This window comes from Macaca nemestrina, chromosome 10, assembly GCF_043159975.1.
Source record: "Macaca nemestrina isolate mMacNem1 chromosome 10, mMacNem.hap1, whole genome shotgun sequence".
Lineage (NCBI taxonomy): Eukaryota > Metazoa > Chordata > Mammalia > Primates > Cercopithecidae > Macaca > Macaca nemestrina.
Genome location: NC_092134.1, coordinates 10,496,175 through 10,516,586, shown reverse-complemented (window position 1 = coordinate 10,516,586; position 20,412 = coordinate 10,496,175). Strand labels below are relative to the sequence as shown.

General features: G+C 40.9%; 1 protein-coding gene across 2 annotated transcripts in view; it reads left to right on the top strand.

The window, feature by feature from the left end:
* LOC105495458 (kinetochore associated 1) overlaps nt 1-20,412 on the top strand; it is a 100,637-nt gene that overhangs the window by 42,823 nt on the left and 37,402 nt on the right. For both annotated transcript variants that reach the window (XM_071070897.1, XM_071070896.1), the window contains exons 23-40: nt 1,022-1,078; nt 1,172-1,273; nt 3,100-3,219; nt 3,309-3,452; nt 4,759-4,857; nt 6,019-6,122; nt 6,275-6,374; nt 7,374-7,508; nt 8,152-8,271; nt 10,678-10,750; nt 11,384-11,451; nt 13,164-13,444; nt 14,762-14,934; nt 15,377-15,474; nt 16,698-16,836; nt 17,770-17,826; nt 18,807-18,970; nt 19,801-19,905. In XM_071070897.1, coding sequence (XP_070926998.1) covers nt 1,022-1,078; nt 1,172-1,273; nt 3,100-3,219; nt 3,309-3,452; nt 4,759-4,857; nt 6,019-6,122; nt 6,275-6,374; nt 7,374-7,508; nt 8,152-8,271; nt 10,678-10,750; nt 11,384-11,451; nt 13,164-13,444; nt 14,762-14,934; nt 15,377-15,474; nt 16,698-16,836; nt 17,770-17,826; nt 18,807-18,970; nt 19,801-19,905 — 2,139 coding nt within the window. The remainder of the gene's footprint in view (nt 1-1,021; nt 1,079-1,171; nt 1,274-3,099; nt 3,220-3,308; nt 3,453-4,758; nt 4,858-6,018; nt 6,123-6,274; nt 6,375-7,373; nt 7,509-8,151; nt 8,272-10,677; nt 10,751-11,383; nt 11,452-13,163; nt 13,445-14,761; nt 14,935-15,376; nt 15,475-16,697; nt 16,837-17,769; nt 17,827-18,806; nt 18,971-19,800; nt 19,906-20,412) is intronic.

The following is a 20,412-nucleotide window of genomic DNA, read 5'->3' as shown; positions in this document are numbered from 1 at the left end:
TGGGGATGGTTAATGGGTAAAAAAATATATATTTAGAAAGAATGAGGCTGGGTGCGGTGACTCATGCCTGTAATCTCATCACTTTGGGATGCTGAGGTGGGTGGATCACCTGAGGTCAGGCATTTGAGACCAGTCTGACCAACATGGGGAAACCCTGTCTCTACTAAAAATACAAAAGTTAGCCGGGCATTGGTGGCATGCACCTGTAATCTCAGCTACTTGGGAGGCTGAGGCAGTAGAATTGCTTGACCCAGAAGGTTGCAGTGAACCGAGATCCTGCCATTGCGTGAGATCCAGCATGGGCGACGAGCAAAACCCTGTCTCAAAAAAAAAAAGAATGAATAAGACATACTATTTGATTACACAAGAGAGTCAATAATAGCTTAATTCTATATTTATTTTATTTTATTTTATTTTATTTTATTTTATTTTTTTTTTTGAGACTGAGTCTGGCTCTGTCGCCCAGGCTGGAGTGCAGTGGCCGGATCTCAGCTCACTGCAAGCTCCGCCTCCCGGGTTTACGCCATTCTCCTGCCTCAGCCTCCCGAGTAGCTGGGACCACAGGCGCCCGCCACTTCGCCCGGCTAGTTTTTTGTATTTTTTAGTAGAGATGGGGTTTCACCGTGTTAGCCAGGATGGTCTCGATCTCCTGACCTTGTGATCCGCCCGTCTCGGCCTCCCAAAGTGCTGGGATTACAGGCTTGAGCCACCGCGCCTGGCTAATTCTATATTTAAAAATAACTAAAACAGTGTCATTGGATTGTTTGTAACACAAAGGGGATGGACACCCCATTCTCCATGATGTGATTGTTTCACATTGCATACCTGTATCAGCACATCTCATGTACTCCACAAGTATGTACACCTACTATGTACCCACCCACACACACACAAAAGACAGTCGTGGATAAGACGTTTATGGACAAATTAAATTTCTAAAGGAAAAAAAGAAATGGTGGAGGTTTTTAGTTATATCAGTGATTATCCATTAAGACTTTTATTTTTAAATGATCTATTTCAGATAATTCTTGCAAAATGGTTGGAACAAGCAGCCAGGAACCTTGAATTAACTGATAAGGTAATACTGATTTAATTAACAGTAAAAAGACATTTTGCACACTCCCAACAGTATAATACATTGTTTGGAACTGTCTGTAATCTTTTTTTAAAGGCAAATTGGCCAGAAAATGGACTCCAATTGGCAGAGATATTTTTTACAGCAGAAAAAACAGACGAGTTGGGATTGGCATCTTCCTGGCATTGGATTTCCTTGGTATGATGTGGAGAACAGATTTTTAGTAATGAAACAGTCAGTTTACCTGAAAGGGTTTGTCCACATGTATGTAAAGTATCTGGACATATATCTACTTCTTAAATTTTCAGTTTTTGTGTTCCTTTTTTTTGTTTTGTGCCTTTAAAATACATATGTAGGAAAAGTTGCTTTTTTTTTGTTTCTAATATTTCTGTTACAACTTCAACCAATTTTATTTATTTATTTATATATTTATTTGTTTATTATTTATTTTTGAGACAAGGTCTCATTCTGTTGTCCCAGCTGGAATGCAGTGGTGCAACCATAGTTCACTGCACCCTCAACTTTTGGGCTCAAGTGATCCTCCCACCTCAGCCTCCTGAGTAGCTGGGACTACAGGTGCGCATGACCATGCCCAACTGATTTTTGTAGTTTTTGTAAAGAAGGGGTTTTGCCATGTTACCCGGGCTGGTCTTGAACTCCTGGGCCCAGGCGATCCACCCACCTGGGCGTCCCAAAGTGCTGAGATTATAGGTGTGAGCTACTGTGCCCAGCCCTCTGAACCGGTTTTTTTTTTTTTTTTTTTTTTTTTTTGAGATGGAATCTTGCCCTGTTGCCCAGGCTGGAATGCAGTGGTGCAGTCTCAGCTGGCTGCAGCCACCACCTCCCAGGTTCAGGCAATTCTCCTGCCTCAGCCTCCCATGTAGCTGAGACTGCAGGCACCACCACCATGCCTGGCTAATTTTTTTTTGTATTTTTAGTAGAGATGGGGTTCCACCATGTTAGTCAGACTAGTCTTGAATTCCTGACCTCAGATGATCTGCCCTCCTCGTCTTCCCAAAGTGCTGGAATTGCAGGCATGAACCACTGCTCCTGGCCCCCTTCAACCTGTTTTAATGAACAGTTTTTCTCTATTGAACCAACCAGAAGGAGAACTATATAAACATTCTGCTAAGCGGTATAATTGGGATTTTCTGCATTAGCAGCATTTCACAATCCTTTGAAAAATTAGATCTTAGCTGGGCATGGTGGCTCACGCCTATAATCCCAGCACTTTGGGAGGAATCCGAGGCGGGCGGATCATTTGAGGTCAGGAGATCAAGACCAGCCTGATTAACATGGTGAAACCCCGTCTCTAGTAAAAATACAAAAACAATTAGCCAGGCCTGGTGGTGGGTCCCTGTAGTCCCAGCTATTTGGGAACCTGCGGCAGGAGAATCGCTTAAACCTGGGAGGTGGAGGTTGCAGTAAGCCGAGACTGTGCCACTGCACTCCTGCCTGGGTGACAGAGCATGACTCTGTCTGTCCCCCCCACCCCCCAAAAAAGAAAAATTAAGTCTTGATAGTACATTAGTATTAGTTTTTAAAGGTTGTATCTATCAAGTCACCTTTTCTGAATAAGAGCTTTTTCCTCTTGCTGTAAAACATGATTTTTATCTTTTCTCTGTTAACTTTTATCAATATTGAAGGTTCTGTTCTTTGTATATAATTTTAGGAAATGTTATGCCTTTATATCTGGTTATGATATATAATCTCTATAGATAGATGGGACACTGAGCACTATCTAAATCATGCCGTGTACTAAGTATACTTGGGTTCTGAAAAAGTATTATACTAATATTCTTAATTTTTCTATTTTTAAGAGAAAGAAAATTTCTTTCAAATTCTGATCTATACTAATTTAGTTAAAATACTACAAAATTTAGAGCATAAGTTGGTTTAAACTTGCAGGTTTCCTCTTATGTGCATAACCAGGGTTATTTCTTATTTTATCTGAAATAATTCTGATTCTATTTTTCTCTCACACTTTTATTTTATAGTTAACAACTTTAACACTTTTGTTTTAGAAGGATTATCAGAACACAGAGGAAGTATGTCAGCTGAGAACTTTGGTAAATAACTTGCAAGAGTTGATCACATTGCATAGGAAGTACAACTGCAAATTAGCCCTCTGTGATTTTGAGAAGGTAAAGTCCAGGGTCATAGGATTTATTTTGTATGTCAAGTTATGGGTAGAGTCTGTATTTATGCCATCTTTCTTTCCTTTGGCATCCAGGAAAATACAACCACCATAGTGTTCCGAATGTTTGATAAAGTGCTGGCGCCAGAGCTGATTCCCTCCGTCCTAGAGAGGTTTGTAAGAGTTTACATGAGAGAACATGACTTGCAAGAGGAGGAACTTCTGTTGCTGTATATAGAGGTAACTTTTCCTTTAGACCTAGTCTTATTTCTTGGATCTGTGCAGTGCAGCACTGCAGTAAATATTTAATTCTTTAAGGAATGTCATATGCTTTATCAGTAGGACTCATGCAGCAGATTGAATTGGTTAAAAATGTGTGTTAATTCTGCTACTAATCATCTTGAGCAGAGTGGGGATACATTAGGACTGTGAACCCAGAAAATCTGAGACAGGGCTCAGTTAATTTAGGGAGTTTATTTTGCCAAAGTTGAGGACGCGCCCATGACACAGCCTCAGGAAGTCCTGAAGACATGTGCCCAAGGTGGTCCGGGCACAGTTTGGTTTTATATATTTTAGGGAGAGACATGAGACATCCGTCAGCATATGTAAGAAGTACATTGGTTCGATCTGGAAAGGTGGGACAACTTGAAGCAAAGGCAGGAAGGCTCCAAGCGGGAGGGAGCTTCCAGGTCACAGGTGATACAAAATGTTAAAATTCTTTTGAGTTTCTGATTAGCCTTTCCAAAGGAGGCAGTCAGATAATGCAGCTATCTTAGTGAGCAGAGGGGTAACTTTGATAGAATGGGAGGCAGGTTTGCCCTAAGCAGTTTCCAGCCTGAGTTTTCCTTAGTGATTTTGGGGGCCCAAGATATTTCCCTTTCACAGTACTTTCTTCAAAGGGCTATTGTGAGATCACAGGAGCATGAGCTCAATAAATATTAGCAATTATTTCTTGTGGACATTATTAATGTGCTACAGTAATCTTATTTGTAGATTCTTCAAGAATATTTCATTCTTAAATTTTCTATACCATATAAAACTAAAGGCCCATTTTTTTTTTTGCAGTTTTGTATTTTTAGACCGTTATTCAACATTTATGACTAATTAGAATTTTTAGGGTTTTTTTCTTTTAACACATCTATCAAGGCCATGTAATACCTGTATCTAGCTTTATGTGACTTTTTTTTTTTTTTTTTTTTTGAGACGGAGTCTCGCTCTGTCACCCAGGCTGGAGTGCAGTGGCGCAATCTCGCCTCACTGCAAGCTCCGCCTCCCGGGTTTACATCATTCTCCTGCCTCAGCCTCCCGAGTAGCTGGGACTACAGGCGCCCGCCACCTCGCCCGGCTAGTTTTTTGTACTTTTTAGTAGAGACGGGGTTTCACCATGTTAGCCAGGATGGTCTCGATCTCCTGACCTCGTGATCCGCCTGTCTCGGCCTCCCAAAGTGCTGGGATTACAGGCTTGAGCCACCACACCTGGCCTATGTGGCATTTTTTAATGGGAATTTTCAATTTTTAAAAAACATACATGTTTATCCCTTTTTAGGATTTACTGAATAGATGCAGTTCAAAGTCCACATCACTCTTTGAAACAGCATGGGAAGCAAAGGCCATGGCAGTAATAGGATGTTTATCTGACACGGACGTAAGTAAATAGTGACCATTCGTGTTTCCCTTTTGAGCATTAAGTCTTTTCTGAAAACTTTTTTCTGTTCATAAAAGCAACATATATATGTTTTTGTTTGAGATGAGTCTGGCTGTGTCGCCCAGGCTGGAATGCAGTGACATGATCATGGTTCACTACAGCCTCAACCTCCCTGGCTCAAGCAATCCTCCCACCTCGGCCTTCTGAGTAGTTAGGACCATAGGCGCGTGCCACTACATCCCGCTAATTTTTGTATTTTTTGTAGAGACAGGGTTTCCCAGGCTGGTCTTGAACTCCTGGGCTCAAGTGATCTGCCCACTTTGTTCTCCTAAAGTGTCTGTTTTATTTAATTACAGAAAATAAAAAGTGAATGTTTACTCATTTCCACCCCCAGGGTAACCTCCATGGACAGTTGTATGCATATCTTTGCAGGCTTTTCTGTGGTTATGCAAACATGGAGACTTTTCTTTTTCAGTTATCGCCTGCAATGTGAGACATTTTTTAATATGTTGTAATATGCCTTTATTTTAACTTCGCACTGTTATTACCACGATAAAAGAGAAGTAAAATAATGAAAACTGTTTTTAAACCAGAGACTAAGGCTGGACACAGTGGCTCATGCCTGTAATCCCAGCACTTTTGGAAGCCAAGGCAGACAGATCGCCTGACCTCAGGAATTTGAGACCTGCCTGGGCAACATGGTGAAACCCCGTCTCTACAAAAAATACAGAAATTAGCCAGGTATGGTGGTGTTCACCGGTAGTCCAAGCTATTTGGGAGGCTGAGGCAGGAGAATTGCTTGAACCCAGGAGGTGGAGTTTGCAGTGAGCTGAGATTGCACCACTGCACTCCAGCCTGGGCAATGGGAACATGACCCTGTCTCAAAAAAACAAAAAAACCCAGAGATTGTAAAGACCGTAGAAAGCAATAAAGCTGTATGTCTTAGCTTACAGCAGACAAAATACTCTTCTGAATTTTTCTGAATAGTCAAATTGTTCTCTGTATGTGAAAACTGAAGAAATAAATGGTTTTCCAGTGAGTAGATGAAATATTCTCAAACTACCATGTGGTTGATGTAAGACCTCTGCTGATTAGACTGTGCTGTTCACTTGCATGTAAACCTGAGGGCTGTTCCTTGTCCATGCGTGCATCTTTTTGTAGCTCATATTTGATGCTGTGCTCAAGATCATGTATGCGGCAGTGGTTCCTTGGAGTGGAGCTGTGGAGCAACTGGTGAAACAGCACCTGGAAATGGACCATCCCAAGTAAGATTACAGTCTACTAAACAATGTTTTGCGCTCTGGAGAAACGTTGTGTTTCGAGTTGACGTTCATTTATGTTTCTATATTGTTTACTGTGTTCTGTAGTACTTCATAAAAAAGATAAACCATGTTAATATGGATAAATTTGCTTTCAGAGTCAAGTTATTACAGGAAAGTTACAAACTAATGGAGATGAAAAAACTTTTACGAGGCTATGGAATAAGAGAGGTAAATCTCTTAAACAAGGAAATAATGGTGAGTACACTCTTTGAAGAGTCTTTTTTCTCTTTTCTTTCATTTCTAGGGCAACATGGGAAACTCAATGAGGATTTTATGTTCTAGGAGGCTGATAGAGCTAGGTTTTTCCACTACGTTTCTTTTGTTAGATATGATGTTAATAAGGTGTTCAGTTATTTATGAGAGTATTTTTTTTTTTTGACATGGAGTTTCGCTGTTGTTGCCCAGGCTGGAGTGCAATGGTGCGATCTCAGCTCACTGCAACCTCCGCCTCCTGGGTTCAAGTGACTTTCCTGCCTCAGCCTCCTGACTAGTTGGGATTATAGGCATGCACCACCACGCCTGGCTAAATTTTTTTTGTGTTTTTAGTAGAGATGGGGTTTCTCCGTGTTGGTCAGGCTGGTCTTGAGCTCCTAACCTCAGATGATCTGCCCGCCTTGGCCTCCCATAGTGTTGGGATTACAGGTGCGAGCTACTGTACCTGGCCTTTTTACGAGAGTATTAAAGATACCAAATAGGCCAGGAGCAGTGGCTCACACCCATAATCCCAGCACTCTGGGAGCCCAAGGTGGGTGGATCATGAGGTCAAGAGATCAAGACCATCCTGGCCAACATGGTGAAACCCCGTCTCTACTAAAAATGCAAAAAAATTAGTAAGTTGTGGTGGCACATGCCTGTAGTCCCAGCTACTTGGGAGGCTGAGGGAGGAGAATCACTTGAACCCGGGAGGCGGAGGTGAGCTGAGATTGCGCCACTGCACTCTAGCCTGGCAACAGAGGGAGAGGAGACTGTCTTAAAAAAAAAAAAAAAAAGACACCAAATAGTAAATTAAGAAGTTATAGAAGAAAGAAGACAGGACTGTGGAATGATCAGAATATAAATCATGTTTTAATTTTTCATACAATTTAGTTTTTTGCTGCATTATTTTAATTTTGGCCACTTTGCTCTTATGAGCAAATGATTTCTTGGTTTTCTGTGAGTTTTATAACAAAGAAATGTTCATATTATCTGTTGCAGAGGGTGGTTAGATACATTCTCAAACAAGATGTCCCATCTTCTTTAGAAGATGCTTTAAAGGTGGCCCAAGCGTTTATGTTATCTGATGATGAGATCTACAGTCTAAGAATTATTGACTTGATTGATAGAGAACAGGTTTGTAAGTTTTATGTTGTCATTTCGTATGGCTTCTTTGTTTCTGTGTTTTTTTTTTTTTTTTTTTGAGACAGAGTCTCGCTCCATTGCTCAGGCTGGAATGCAGTGGCTGTGTTTCACCATGTTGGCCAGGCTGGTCTGAAACTCCCAACCTCAAGTAATCCACCCACCTCAGCCTCCCAAAGTGCTGAGATTACTGGTGTGAGCTACCATACTCTGCCTATTGTGTTTTTAAATGTCATTATTTTTATATGATTCTATAATCATAGCAATGCCTAGGAATTAAATCTTCAGCATCTAGGATCGTATTTTACATTTATTTTATTGTTTTCCGTCATCAAAAATGGATTTTCAGCATCAGGATGGATAGCTGATGCATGCGGGGCTTAAAACGTGGTTGACAGGTTGATGGGCACAGCAAACCACCATGGCACATGTAACAAGCCTGCACTTTCTGCATTTGTATCCTGAAACTTAAAGTCACATAAAATAAAAATGGATTTTCAGATTATTAAAACATTGAACCATAATCTATTTTTCCAAATGATGTCTTTTCATCTTTAAATAGAAAAGAAAGAGGTAAGGCCACACGGTCCTTTGCAAATACCAGCTGTTTTTTCTTCCTTTCAAACCCTGTTTATAGGGTGAAGACTGTCTCCTTCTGTTGAAGTCTTTGCCTCCTGCTGAAGCTGAGAAAACTGCAGAAAGAGTCATCATATGGGCACGATTGGCATTACAAGAAGGGCCAGATCATTCTAAAGAGGTGACATTTTCACTAAGTAAAATATAAGTAAATCCAATTTTTATGGCTATTTTTTTTTTTTTTTTTTTTGAGACGGAGTCTCGCGCTGTGTCACCCAGGCTGGAGTGCAGTGGCGCGATCTCGGCTCACTGCAAGCTCCGCCTCCCAGGTTCACGCCATTCTCCTGCCTCAGCCTCCGAGTAGCTGGGACTACAGGCGCCCGCCACCACGCCCGACTAGTTTTTTGTATTTTTAGTAGAGACGGGGTTTCACCATGTTAGCCAGGATGGTCTCGATCTCCTGACCTCGTGATCCACCCGTCTCGGCCTCCCAAAGTGCTGGGATTACAGGCTTGAGCCACCGCGCCCGGCCAATTTTTATGGCTATTAATCAATAGGATAGAAAAGATGGACTTACACATATGAAGATCTGCCCTTCTCACTGCTTGGGTGGCCTAGTGAACACAATTCGTGGGTAAATTTACTGCTGGTTTAAAAAAAAAAACAAAAAACAATTATGGCCGCCATGGGGTGGCTGCTTGAGTCCACAGAGAATGACCTGGGAGCTGCGGGTTAGCGGGTGTTTCTGAGTACCTGTTGTACAGGAAAGGTTTCTGTAATGCCTTACAATATAAACAATGTTTCCTGTTATATAGGATATAATTATTGTCAAATAGTAATATCAGCTACAGAACCAATATACATCTATATAATCTTATAACATTGAAACTTAGAAATGGTTTTAAGAGAGTTTACTTTTGTGCAGATGAGGAATACTTGATTTTTCCAGGATAGTTGGATTCTTACTGATTTTTAATTTTTTCTTTTTTTTAATATTATATTTAGGAGATGAGGTCTTGGTGTGTTGCCCAGGTTGGTCTTGAACTCCTGAGTTTAAGTTCTCTTCTAGCCTTAGCCTTCCAAGTAGCTGGGTTTACAGGCATGTGCCACCATGCCCAACAGTTGGGTTTTTTTTCTTTTCTTTTCTATTTTGAGACAGAGGTTTGCTCTGTTGCTCAGGCTGGAGTGCAGTGACACAATCTCGGCTCACTGCAACCTCTGCCTCCCAGGTTTAAGCGATTCTCCTGCCTCAGCTGGTAGTAGCTGGGATTACAGGTGCCCACCACCACACCTGGGTAATTTATGTATTTTTACTAGAGACAGGTTTTACCCTGTTGGCCAGGCTGGTCTCAAACCCCTGACACCAAGTGATCTGCCCATCTCGGCCTTCCAAAGTGCTAGGATTACATGTGTGAGCCACCATACCTGGCCAACAGTTGGGTTTTTAAACCCCTAAGGATAGATACCTCCCAACTTCTCTCTTCTCTCAGTCCATTTCAGTAATGTTTTTTCCTGTTGAAAAATGAAGTTGTTGTTTTTTTAAACACCTAATATTTACTATGCAATAGGTTAAGTTAAATAGCTATTTCTTGTTCATAACAAAGGTGTGAAGTAGTTCCTATTGTTGTCTCCTTATATATTAAGTTCGAAAACTAAAATATTAAGGTAAATGACTTTTTTCCAAGGTTGTTAGAAAGGGGCAGAACCTCAGCTCAAACTGTTTAATACCATAGTCTGTATTCTTAACTACCAGTTTGAATTACTCCCGTTATGAAACTGTTTGAATTTTTTTATTGGCGAGGCACTTACTAAACATTTTACATACATCATGTCTTTTAATTAAAGCATCTCCTTTTTTTCCTTCTCTTTTTTTTTTTTTTTTTTTTTGAGACGGAGTCTCACTCTGTCGCCCAGGCTGGAGTGCAGTGGCTGGATCTCGTCTCACTGCAAACTCCGCCTCCCGGGTTCACGCCATTCTCCTGCCTCAGCCTCCCGAGTAGCTGGGACTACAGGTGCTCGCCACCTCGCCCGGCTAGTTTTTTGTATTTTTTAGTAGAGACGGAGTTTCACCGTGTTAGCAAGGATGGTCTTGATCTCTGGACCTCATGATCCGCCCATCTCGGCCTCCCAAAGTGCTGGGATTACAGGCTTGAGCCACCGCGCCCGGCCTTTTCCTTCTCTTAAATTTTTTTTTTAAAATAATCACTGGAAGGTAGTGGTTATTATATTAGACTTCTGTTCTCTAGGCCATTTTTTAGACTTCTGTTCTTTTTAACTTTTCCAAATGTTTTTTCAAATAATAAATAACTCTAAAAGAGAATAAGGATCTGTTAATCATAATGTAGTTGAAAGGTTATTTGGGAGAGTTGCATATTCTTTGGTATTTCTAAATCATATATCCAGGAGTTCATACTGGAGTTTTTCAGATCTACCCTGTGTAACGCTCATTAACGATCTATTTCTCAGCTGCCCAACTCCTCCATGATTGTTTTTTCTGCTTCTGTGGTTTTTGTGTATTTGTATATGTACTACTGAATTGGTCAGAAAAGGAACTAGATTTTGTTTCGCTTTATTTATTTATTTTTAGGGCAAAGCCTGGAGAACGTCTGTAGCGAAGACATCCGTGGACATTCTTAAGATACTATGTGACATTCAGAAAGGTAGCTTTTATTTCTGTTTTCTCATCTCAGTTTTGTTCCAAAGCTCATCCTCTTCAGAAAGAGGCATCAATGATAACTCTCACCACACCCACAGTTTTTCTGGTTCTGATTGTCTTTATTGATCTTACCCATTTTGCTTCATGAAAAGTCTTTCTTCCTTTATTCCTTTATCAGCAATGTAAGAATAGACGGATGCAAAATCAACCTATCATTTCTTTATATGTTCACTTACTGTTTAGTGCTAGACTAGATTTCCTTAGTGTCTCGCACTCATTGCTCATTTTTCTCATTTATTGGTTGCTTATGATGGTGGGGAGAAGCCATTTGAACTGAAAGTTAAATAAAACAGTTAAGAAAGTAACTTTCCAGGGAAAAAAAAGAAGCTACAATTTACTTCAGAAAAATAACTTTTTTGTAACTCATAAACTTCTGTTTTCTACCTCCTGAAAGAATAATTAGATTTTTTTCAAATTAGATCTCTTTTTGTACTTAGTTACTATATATTATCATCTGAGAAGAACTACTGAAGACTTGAGATGAGAGAACCAAAGCTAATTAAAATTTCTTCTCTTTAAAATTCTGATAATGTGAGAATTTGCATGTCTGCTATAACTTTTAAAAATTTAATTACAGACAATCTGCAGAAGAAGGACGAATGTGAAGAAATGTTGAAACTGTTTAAAGAGGTTGCTAGCTTACAGGTAAACATATCGAGCCATGTTAAACATTATTACTTGACCAGTCAGTGCATTTGTCTCTCCTTAAAGTTTTCTGCATGGCTGGGCGCGGTGGCTCACCCCTGTAATCCCAGCACTTTGGGAGGCTGAGGTGGGCGGATCACAAGGTCAGGAGATCGAGATCATCCTGGCTAACATGGTGAAACCCCGTCTCTACTAAAAATACAAAAATTTAGCCAGGTGTGGTGGCACGCACCTGTAGTCCCAGCTGCTCAGGAGGCCGAGGCAGGAGAATCGCTTGAAACCAGGAGGCGGAGATTGCAGTGAGCCGAGATTGTGCCGCTGGACTCCAGCCTGGGTGACAGAGCAAGACTCCATCTCAAAAAAAAAAAAAAAGTTTTTTGCACTAGCCTTTGGGGACTGGAGATACTGGTTTTCCTTCTCTCTCTCTCAACAACTGTATTGAGATGTCATTTACATACCACATAATTCATCCATTTTATGCAATTCAATGATTTCTTTGGTATGTTGTATTATTAATTTATTTTTATTTTTATTTATTTTTGAGACAAAGTCTCACTCTGTTGCCCATGCTGGAGTGCTGTGGCACAATCTCAGCTCACTGCAGATTCTGCCTCCTGGGTTCAAGAGATTCTCCTGCCTCAGCCTCTCGAGTAGCTGAGACTCCAGGTGTGTGCCACCACACCTAGCTAGTTTTTATATTTTTAGTAGAAACGGGGTTTTGCCATGTTTGCCAGGCTGGTTTCAAACTCCTGGCCTCAAGCGATTTGCCTGCCTCAGCCTCCCAAAGTATTGGGATTATAGGCATGAGCCCCCGTGCCTGGATGCATTATTAATTTTTAATTTTGTTAAAATACTTATAACAAAATTTTCCATGTTAACAGTTATTTTGTTTGTAATTCAGTGGTGTTAATTACATTCACAGTGTTGTGCGGCCATCACCTCTATCTACTTTTTCATCACCCTGAGCAGAAACTCTAGCCGTGAAACAATGATTCTCCTTTCCTCTCTTCCGCCAGCCCCTGGTTATCTCTACTTTCTGTCACTGTGAATTTGCTTATTCTAGCTATTTCATATAAGTGGAATCATACAATTAAGCATGTAAAGGAGTCCTATGACCCCAAAATTTGAGACCTGCTGTAAATAGCTTTTTCTGTGAAAAGCATCTGGAGGCTGGGCACAGTGGCTTATGCCTATAATCCCAACGCTTTGGGAGAATGAGGCTGGAGGATCACTTGAGCTCAGGAGTTTGAGACTAGCCTGGGCAACATAGTGAGACCTTGTCTCTACTAAAATTAACAAAAATTAGCTGGGCGTGGTGATGTGTGCCTGTAGACCCAGCTACTTTGGAGGCTGAAGCGAGAGGATGGTGTGAGACTAGGAGGCGGAGGCTACAGGAGCTGTGTTTATACCACTGCACTCCAGCCTGGGCAACAGAGTGAAACCCTGCCTAAAAATAAGTGAATGAATGGATGGATGAAAACAACTGGGAACTACTTGGCCGAGGTAGGGAGGGGAGGAGGGCACAGGTCGAAAAACTACCCCTCAGGTACTATGCTGGGTGATGGGATCAGTTGTGCTTCAAGCCTCAGCATCACACAGTATACCCAGGTGTACCCCTGAATCTAAAGTAAAAGTTAAAATTATTTTTAAAAAAACCAAAAAACTATAGATTAAATAGACTTGGGACTTTGTCTTGCTTACCTTTGCTACAGGAGAACTTTGAGGTCTTTCTTTCATTTGAAGATTATAGCAATCGTTCCCTGGTAGCAGATCTCCGTGAGCAGCACATTAAAGCTCACGAAGTTGCACAGGTGAAACACAAACCCAGGAGCACCCCAGAGCCCATAGCTGCTGAGATGCGGAACCCAAGCATGGAATCAAAGCTGCACAGACAGGCACTGGCCCTGCAGGTGTCCAAGCAAGAGCTGGAGGCAGAGCTGACCTTGAGAGCCTTAAAAGACGGGAACATCAAAACAGCACTGAAAAAATGCAGGTGACATTCTAGGTCCCTGAATTGCATAGCTTCTCTGAAAGTAAATTGCTGCTAGGCGCAGTGGCTCACGCCTGTAATCCCAGCACTTTAGGAGGCTGAGGCGGGTGGATCACAAGGTCAGGAGATCGAGACCATCCTGGCTAACATAGTGAAACCCTGTCTCTACTAAAAATACAAAAAATTAGCCAGGCGTGGTGGAACGTGCCTACAGCCCCAGCTACTAGGGAGGCTGAGTCAGGATTGTGGCAGGTTGCAGTGAGCCAAGATCGCACCACCACACTCCAGCCTGAGCGACAGAGCGAGACTCCGTCTCAAAAAAAAAAAAAGAAAGAAAGTAACAATTGCCTGATTTCTTTCTTCAGTCATAAGGGGAGGGCCAGTAACACTCTTTTTTCACAGAAGCGATTCTTGATTTCTCACCCTCAGAGCGTATTTTGGGCCTCAGTGTCAGAAAGTAGTAGCATAAAAGGCAAGTAAGCAATACTGCAGAGTTAGGTAACATAACCATTAAGTTTAGGTTACTGTGCACTTCAGCAGCGAATGGTATCCTTAGTCATTTGAAAAACAGGCTGGGGCCAGGTGTGGCGACTCACGCCTGTAATCCCAGCACTTTGGGAGTCCGAGGCGGGTGGATCACTTGAGGTCAGGAGTTCAAGACCAGCCTGGGCAACATGGTGAAACCCTGTCTCTACTAAAAATACAACTATTAGCTGGGTGTGGTGGTGGGCACCTGTAATCCCAGCTACTTGGGAGGATGAGGCAGGAGAATCGCTTGAACCTGGGAGGTGGAGGTTGCAGTGAGCCGAGATCGTGCCATTGCACTCCAGCCTGGGCGACAGAGTGAGACTCAGTCTCAGAAAAAGAAAAACAGGCTGGGCGCAGTGATTCACACCTGTAATCCCAGCAATTTGGGAGGCCAAGGCAGGAGGATTACTTCAGCCCAGGAGTTTAGAGACCAGCCTGGGCGACATAGTGAGAACTCCTTTCTACAAAAAAAAATTTAAAAATTAGCCAAGTGTGGTGGCACACACCTGTAGTCTCAGCTACTTGGGAGGCTGAAGTGGGAAGATTGCTTGACCCTGGAGGTTGAGGCTACAGTGAGCCATGATTGTGCCACTGCACTCCTGCCTAGGCGGTAGGGCTAGACCCTGTCTCAAAATAACAAAGGAAAGAAAAGAAAAACTACACTATATACCATGAGAACATTTAAAAGACATTTAATGTGTTGATGGTGGTGGTGATATATTAATCCAAGAAAGGCACATGCGTTTACTTTCAGTGTGACTTGTAACTACCAATACTTTCTTTCTTCCAAAGAGACTTGTTTAAGTATCACTGCAATGCTGATACTGGGAAATTGCTGTTTCTGACGTGTCAGAAGCTTTGTCAGATGTTGGCTGATAATGTCCCAATGACAGTGCCTGTGGGACTGAGTCTTCCTTCCGTGATACATGATCTAGCATGCCAAGCTGCCACCATTTGCAGTCCAGGTGACAAGATTTATAAAATACGTAGTTTTATATTCTCTGGTTCATTTCACACTTGTCTCCCAAATGCTGTCTCTTTACAATTGGGCATCATGGTTATCAGACTAGAGATAGTATCTGCGTTTTACAAAGGGATGCTTATAATTGATTCTCTTTGAGGATTATTGTTTGGAAGCATTCAAAATATTAACAATGTCATTTCTGACTGTTGACATTACTCACTTTTGTAGGATTATGAAATTCCTTGCCTCCCATATCTGATCTTATTTTCAAGCCAACCTTGAGAAAAAGGTTTAACTTTTTAAGGTAGTCAAAACTATATGGAACCTTTCTATCTGCATTGCAGCTTTCCTTAGAATTTTAAATGGTAATTATAAAAAGGTTGTTTTCATTATCCTAAATACATGAAATATGAATTTAATGATTTTTCTCCATTTTGTTTCAGATTTTTTACTAGATGCTTTAGAACTGTGTAAACATACTTTAATGGCTGTAGAACTTTCTAGACAGTGCCAAATGGATGACTGTGGAATCCTCATGAAAGTAAGTTACTTTTGAGTTTTTTCCTTAAATCCCGGGCAACCCATGATGCACTGTTTTTTTTTGTTTGTTTGTTTGTTTGTTTGTTTTTTGTTTTTTTTGAGACAGGGTTTTACTCTGTCACCCAGGCTGGAGTGCAGTGGCATGATCAAGGCTTACTGAAGCCTCGAACTGGGTTTAAGCAGTCCTCCCATCTCAGCCTCCTGAGTAGCTGGGACTACAAGTGTGTGCCACCACATCTGACTAATTTAAAAAAAGGTTTTTTTTTGTAGAGACAGGGTCTTACCATGTTGCCTAGGCTGGTCTTCAATTCCTGGGCTCAACTGATTCCCCCACCTCAGCCTCTCAAAGTGCTGGGATTACAGGCATGAGCCACACTGCACCTGGCCCGTTTTTTAATCATTTGCAAAGTTTATGAAAATACTGAATCCATCTCTTATATTTTCTTACCCTAGACTGGAAAACAACATAAGGGCATGAGGCTACTTCTCTGTTCCAGTCACTTAATTGGCTTTAATTTGCACCAGCTTTCAAAACATTGGGCCTCCAGCAAGGCCTCCCTCGACATTGTCCGTCTGTTAGAGTTTAACTTACATTGAAATTTCTATAAGCCATAGACCAGAAGAAACACAATATGTGTGGTAGTATTTGGCCACCCATGCTGTTTGGCTCTAGGCCAGATGTGATGGCTGACGCCTTATAATCCCAGTACTTTGGGAGGCCAAGGTGGAGGGATTATTTGAGCCCAGGAGTTCAAGACCAACCTGGGCAACACAGTGAGACCTCATCTCTTATAAGTTTAAAAATTAAAATAAAGGACGGGTGTGGTGGCTTATGCCTGTAATCACAACACTTTGTGAGGCCAAGGTGGGTGGATCACTTGAGGTCAGGAGTTCAAGACCAGCCTAGCCAACATGGTGAAACCCCATCCCTACTGAAAATACAAAAACTAGCCAGGCGTGGTGGTGCAAGCCTGTAATTCCAGCTTCTCGGGAGGCTGAAGCACAAGAATCGTTTGAACCTGGGAGGCAGAGGTTGCAGTGAGCCGAGATCATACCTTTGCACTCCAGCCTGGGCCACAGAGTGAGACTCTGACTCAAAAAAATAAATAAATAAAATAAAATAAATTGTTTGGCTCTAATAGATCTGATTCTGCTTGCTGAAGATGGTTACCTGTGTTGTGCAGCGTACTGACTCCTCTCTTTTTTGTATGATTTGGTACCTAGGCTTCTTTTGGGACACATAAAGATCCATATGAAGAGTGGTCTTACAGTGACTTCTTCAGTGAAGATGGAATTGTTCTTGAGTCACAGATGGTGCTTCCGGTGATTTATGAACTGATTTCATCTCTTGTGCCTCTAACTGGTAAATCTTATTTGTGTCATTATTTTCTGTATATTTCTGCCTTATGTAAATTTAAACTAGAGGTTTGAAGCTAGAACTACACACAGTAATGTGGGTGAACCTTATAGGCATAATGTAGAGCTAAAGAAGCAGATACAAACGAATAAATACTGTGTGGTTTCATTTATGTAAAGTTCAAACACAGGCTAGGACTAAGCTGGTGCTGTTTGAAGTCAGGGCAGTGGTTACCCTTGGGGGTGGGAAAGGGGAAGGAGGGGACTGGGGAGCTGGCCGTGTTTTGTTTCTTGTTTTGTTTTTTCATTTTGGTTTTTTTTGGAGACGGAGTCCTGCTCTGTCACTCAGGCTGGAGTGCAGTGGCATGATGTTGGCTCACTGCACCTCTGCCTCCTCAGTTTAAGCAATTCTCGTGCCTCAGCCTCCTGAGTAGCTGGAATTATAGGCTCATGCCACCACACCCGGCTAATTTTGTATTTTTAGTAGAGATGGGGTTTCACCATGTTGGCCAGGCTGGTCTCAAACTCCTGACCTCGAGTGATCTGCCCACCTCAGCCTTCAAAAGTGCTGTGATTACAGGCGTGAGCCACTGTGCCCGGCCGATATTCTGTTTCTTGATCTGGATGCCGCTCCTTCAGGCTGTGGACATTTATCAGGTTATACACTTACCTGTGCATTTTCCTGTGTGTATTTATTTATTTTTAAAGCAGCAGTTTGCTTTAGAACTTTTTTTATAATCGTGAAATATTTACACATCTGTGAGTGTATGTGCTGTGTGAGGGTTATTTTCTTTAGTGTTATTTATGTATTTATTAGTTGTATAAATTTAAGGGGTCCAAGTGTTATTTTGTTACATGGATATATTGCATAGTGATGAAGTCTGGGCTTTTGGTGTGGCCATCTATTTAGTATTATTTAACGTTTTATTATCTTTTGTAGAAAGCAAGAGATATCCCTTGGAGTCTACTAGTTTGCCATACTGCTCCCTTAATGAAGGTATTTGGCATCAAAATATATAGCATTCTATTAAGATTTCTTCCCTTTTTTTTTTTTTTTTTTTTTTTTTGAGACAGAGTCTTGATCTGTTGCCCAGGAGTGCAATGGCACGACGATTGCGGCTCACTGCTGCAACCTCTCTACCTCCCGGGTTCAACAGTTGTCCTGCCTCGGCCTCTCAAGTTGCTGGGATTACAGTCGTGTGCTAATTATTTTGTATTTTTAGTAGAGACAGGGTTTCACCATGTTGGCCAGCCTGGTCTTGAACTCCTGACCTCAGGTGATCCACCCTGCCTGACCTCAGGTGAATTCCTGACCTCAGGTGATCCACCTCAGCCTCCCAAAGTGCTGGGATTACAGGCGGGAGCCACCATGTCCGGCTTCAAGATTTCTTAATAGAAAGATATGGTGGTGTGCTCCTGTGGTCCTGGTTACTTGGGAGGCTGAGGTGGGAGGATCTCTTGAGCCCAGGATGTCAAGGCTGCAGTGAGCTATGATGGCACTACTGTACTCCAGCCTGGGCAGCAGAAGACCCTATCTCTAAAAAACAAAAAATCGTAGTTCTAGAAATTTCTTGAAATTCTAAATATGAATGTGATTTAATATCCTTAATGTAATTGTTTAGTTTTTTTTACATTGTTATTTGTCTAAAAGTTCAGTAGATTATGTGATTTGGCTCATAGTGTTAACTTCTATGAATTTGTTTATAAATTTTTATCTTTCAAATAGAGAAATGATTTTTCTTCAGCTAAAAATTTAAACATCTCAATTAAAATAGGCAAGTTACAATCAAAGTATCTCATTAACTAGTGAACTTATTTTCTGGTTTAAGTCAAGCCTCATGTTAACTAACTTTGAGAACAAACTCTGTGACTGTTACCTGTATTGAAGAAGTAGGCTGTCCCTGAAAACAGTTTTCAATAGTAGGATCTTTCTTTGTTTAAAAAATCTAAATATTAAAATACTTTATCACTCTGCAGGAGATGGCCTTGTTTTACCTGTTATAAATTCCATCTCTGCCCTGCTTCAGAATCTTCAGGAATCTAGCCAGTGGGAGCTGGCCCTAAGATTTGTGGTTGGTTCATTTGGTACCTGTCTTCAGCACTCTGTGTCAAACTTCATGAATGCCAGTTTGAGTGAAAAGGTAGAGCTTCAAGAACAAATACTTTGACTTGGGGTGAATATAGATGTAAAAGCACTAACAAAGGAATTTGGAGTCCACATTTTTCTGCTGTCTTTGTAGCAAGGAAATTGATAATTCGTCAGATTTAAGAATATTTGTTGAGCATCTCTTAAGATTCTGGTGTGGAAATAAGGTGCCTGCACACATTTTCATACTCATTCTTTACAATAGCCCTGGAGTTTCCGGTTTACAAATGTGTAAACTCAGATTCAGGGAGGTGGAATAAGTTACACAAGGTTTTATATTGTAGTAGTAAGTCTTCACACTAAGTTCAGTGCAGTTTCCACTATACCACATTTGCTCAAAATATCTGCTGTTAATTTTGTTATCACCTAAATGGCCAAATTATTGTAATTACTTCTGAGAGTATCACTGAGCATCATTGAAGAGATTCTAGAAGACTAACTGTTGATAACTTGCTTATGAAGCTGGGCCTCAGAGGGAGTTGTCTTCATTTCTACTATGTTGATACGTATTACATGCTGGTTCTTTTTTAATGAACTGTATTGAGGTATAGTTTTCAAAATTAAAATGCATGTTTTAAGTGTATCAACCAATGTATTCACCTTGTCACCAACACCACAGTGAAGACTTAGGGTATTTTTAATGCTTCCTCTTTGCTCCCTCCCAGTCAATCCCCCACCCCCAGACACAACTTTCTATCACTGTAGGTTAAATTCTGATACTTTTTGGATATAATGATGAATTTTCAAAGTTCCTTAATATTTGAAAAAATTTTCAGAATGATACCTAGAACTAGACCTAAATATTTTTTTGTTCTTTTCTGAAAGTTATTTGGAGAGACTGCATTAGTTAAATCAAGGCATGTTGTTATGGAATTGAAAGAAAAAGCTGTTATATTTATCAGGGAAAATGCTACAACACTACTGCACAAAGTAAGTATTTGTTCTTGGTAAAAATTTTGGGTTTTTTTGCCTTTTACCTTGGTTAACTGCATATGACTCAATAGTTTATGATTCAGTACAGTAGTGTTTTACTATTCAAAAACTTCAAGAAACTATATTATAGCTAATCAGTTGTATTTTTATTATGGTAATTGACATGCTATGGAGCTTTTATGAAATAGTAGTCCGTCTTGTCCACTATCATCTCCTGATTTTAGTTACTTATATTTATATTTATTTATTTTTTAGAGATGAGGTTTTTCTCTGTCACCCAGGCTGGAGTGCAGTAGTATGATCATAGCTTGCTGCAGCCTTGAACTTCTGGGCCCAAGCGATCCTCCTGCCTCAGGCTCCTGAGTTACTGAGATTACAGGCATGAGCAACTGTGCCCCACTTTGTAGTTATTTATTTTACAGATTAAAGCATTCCAATGATCCTTTTACTTACTTCTATTCCAGAAATCCTAATTTTCCATTACCCTTTATTTTTTAAAAGATT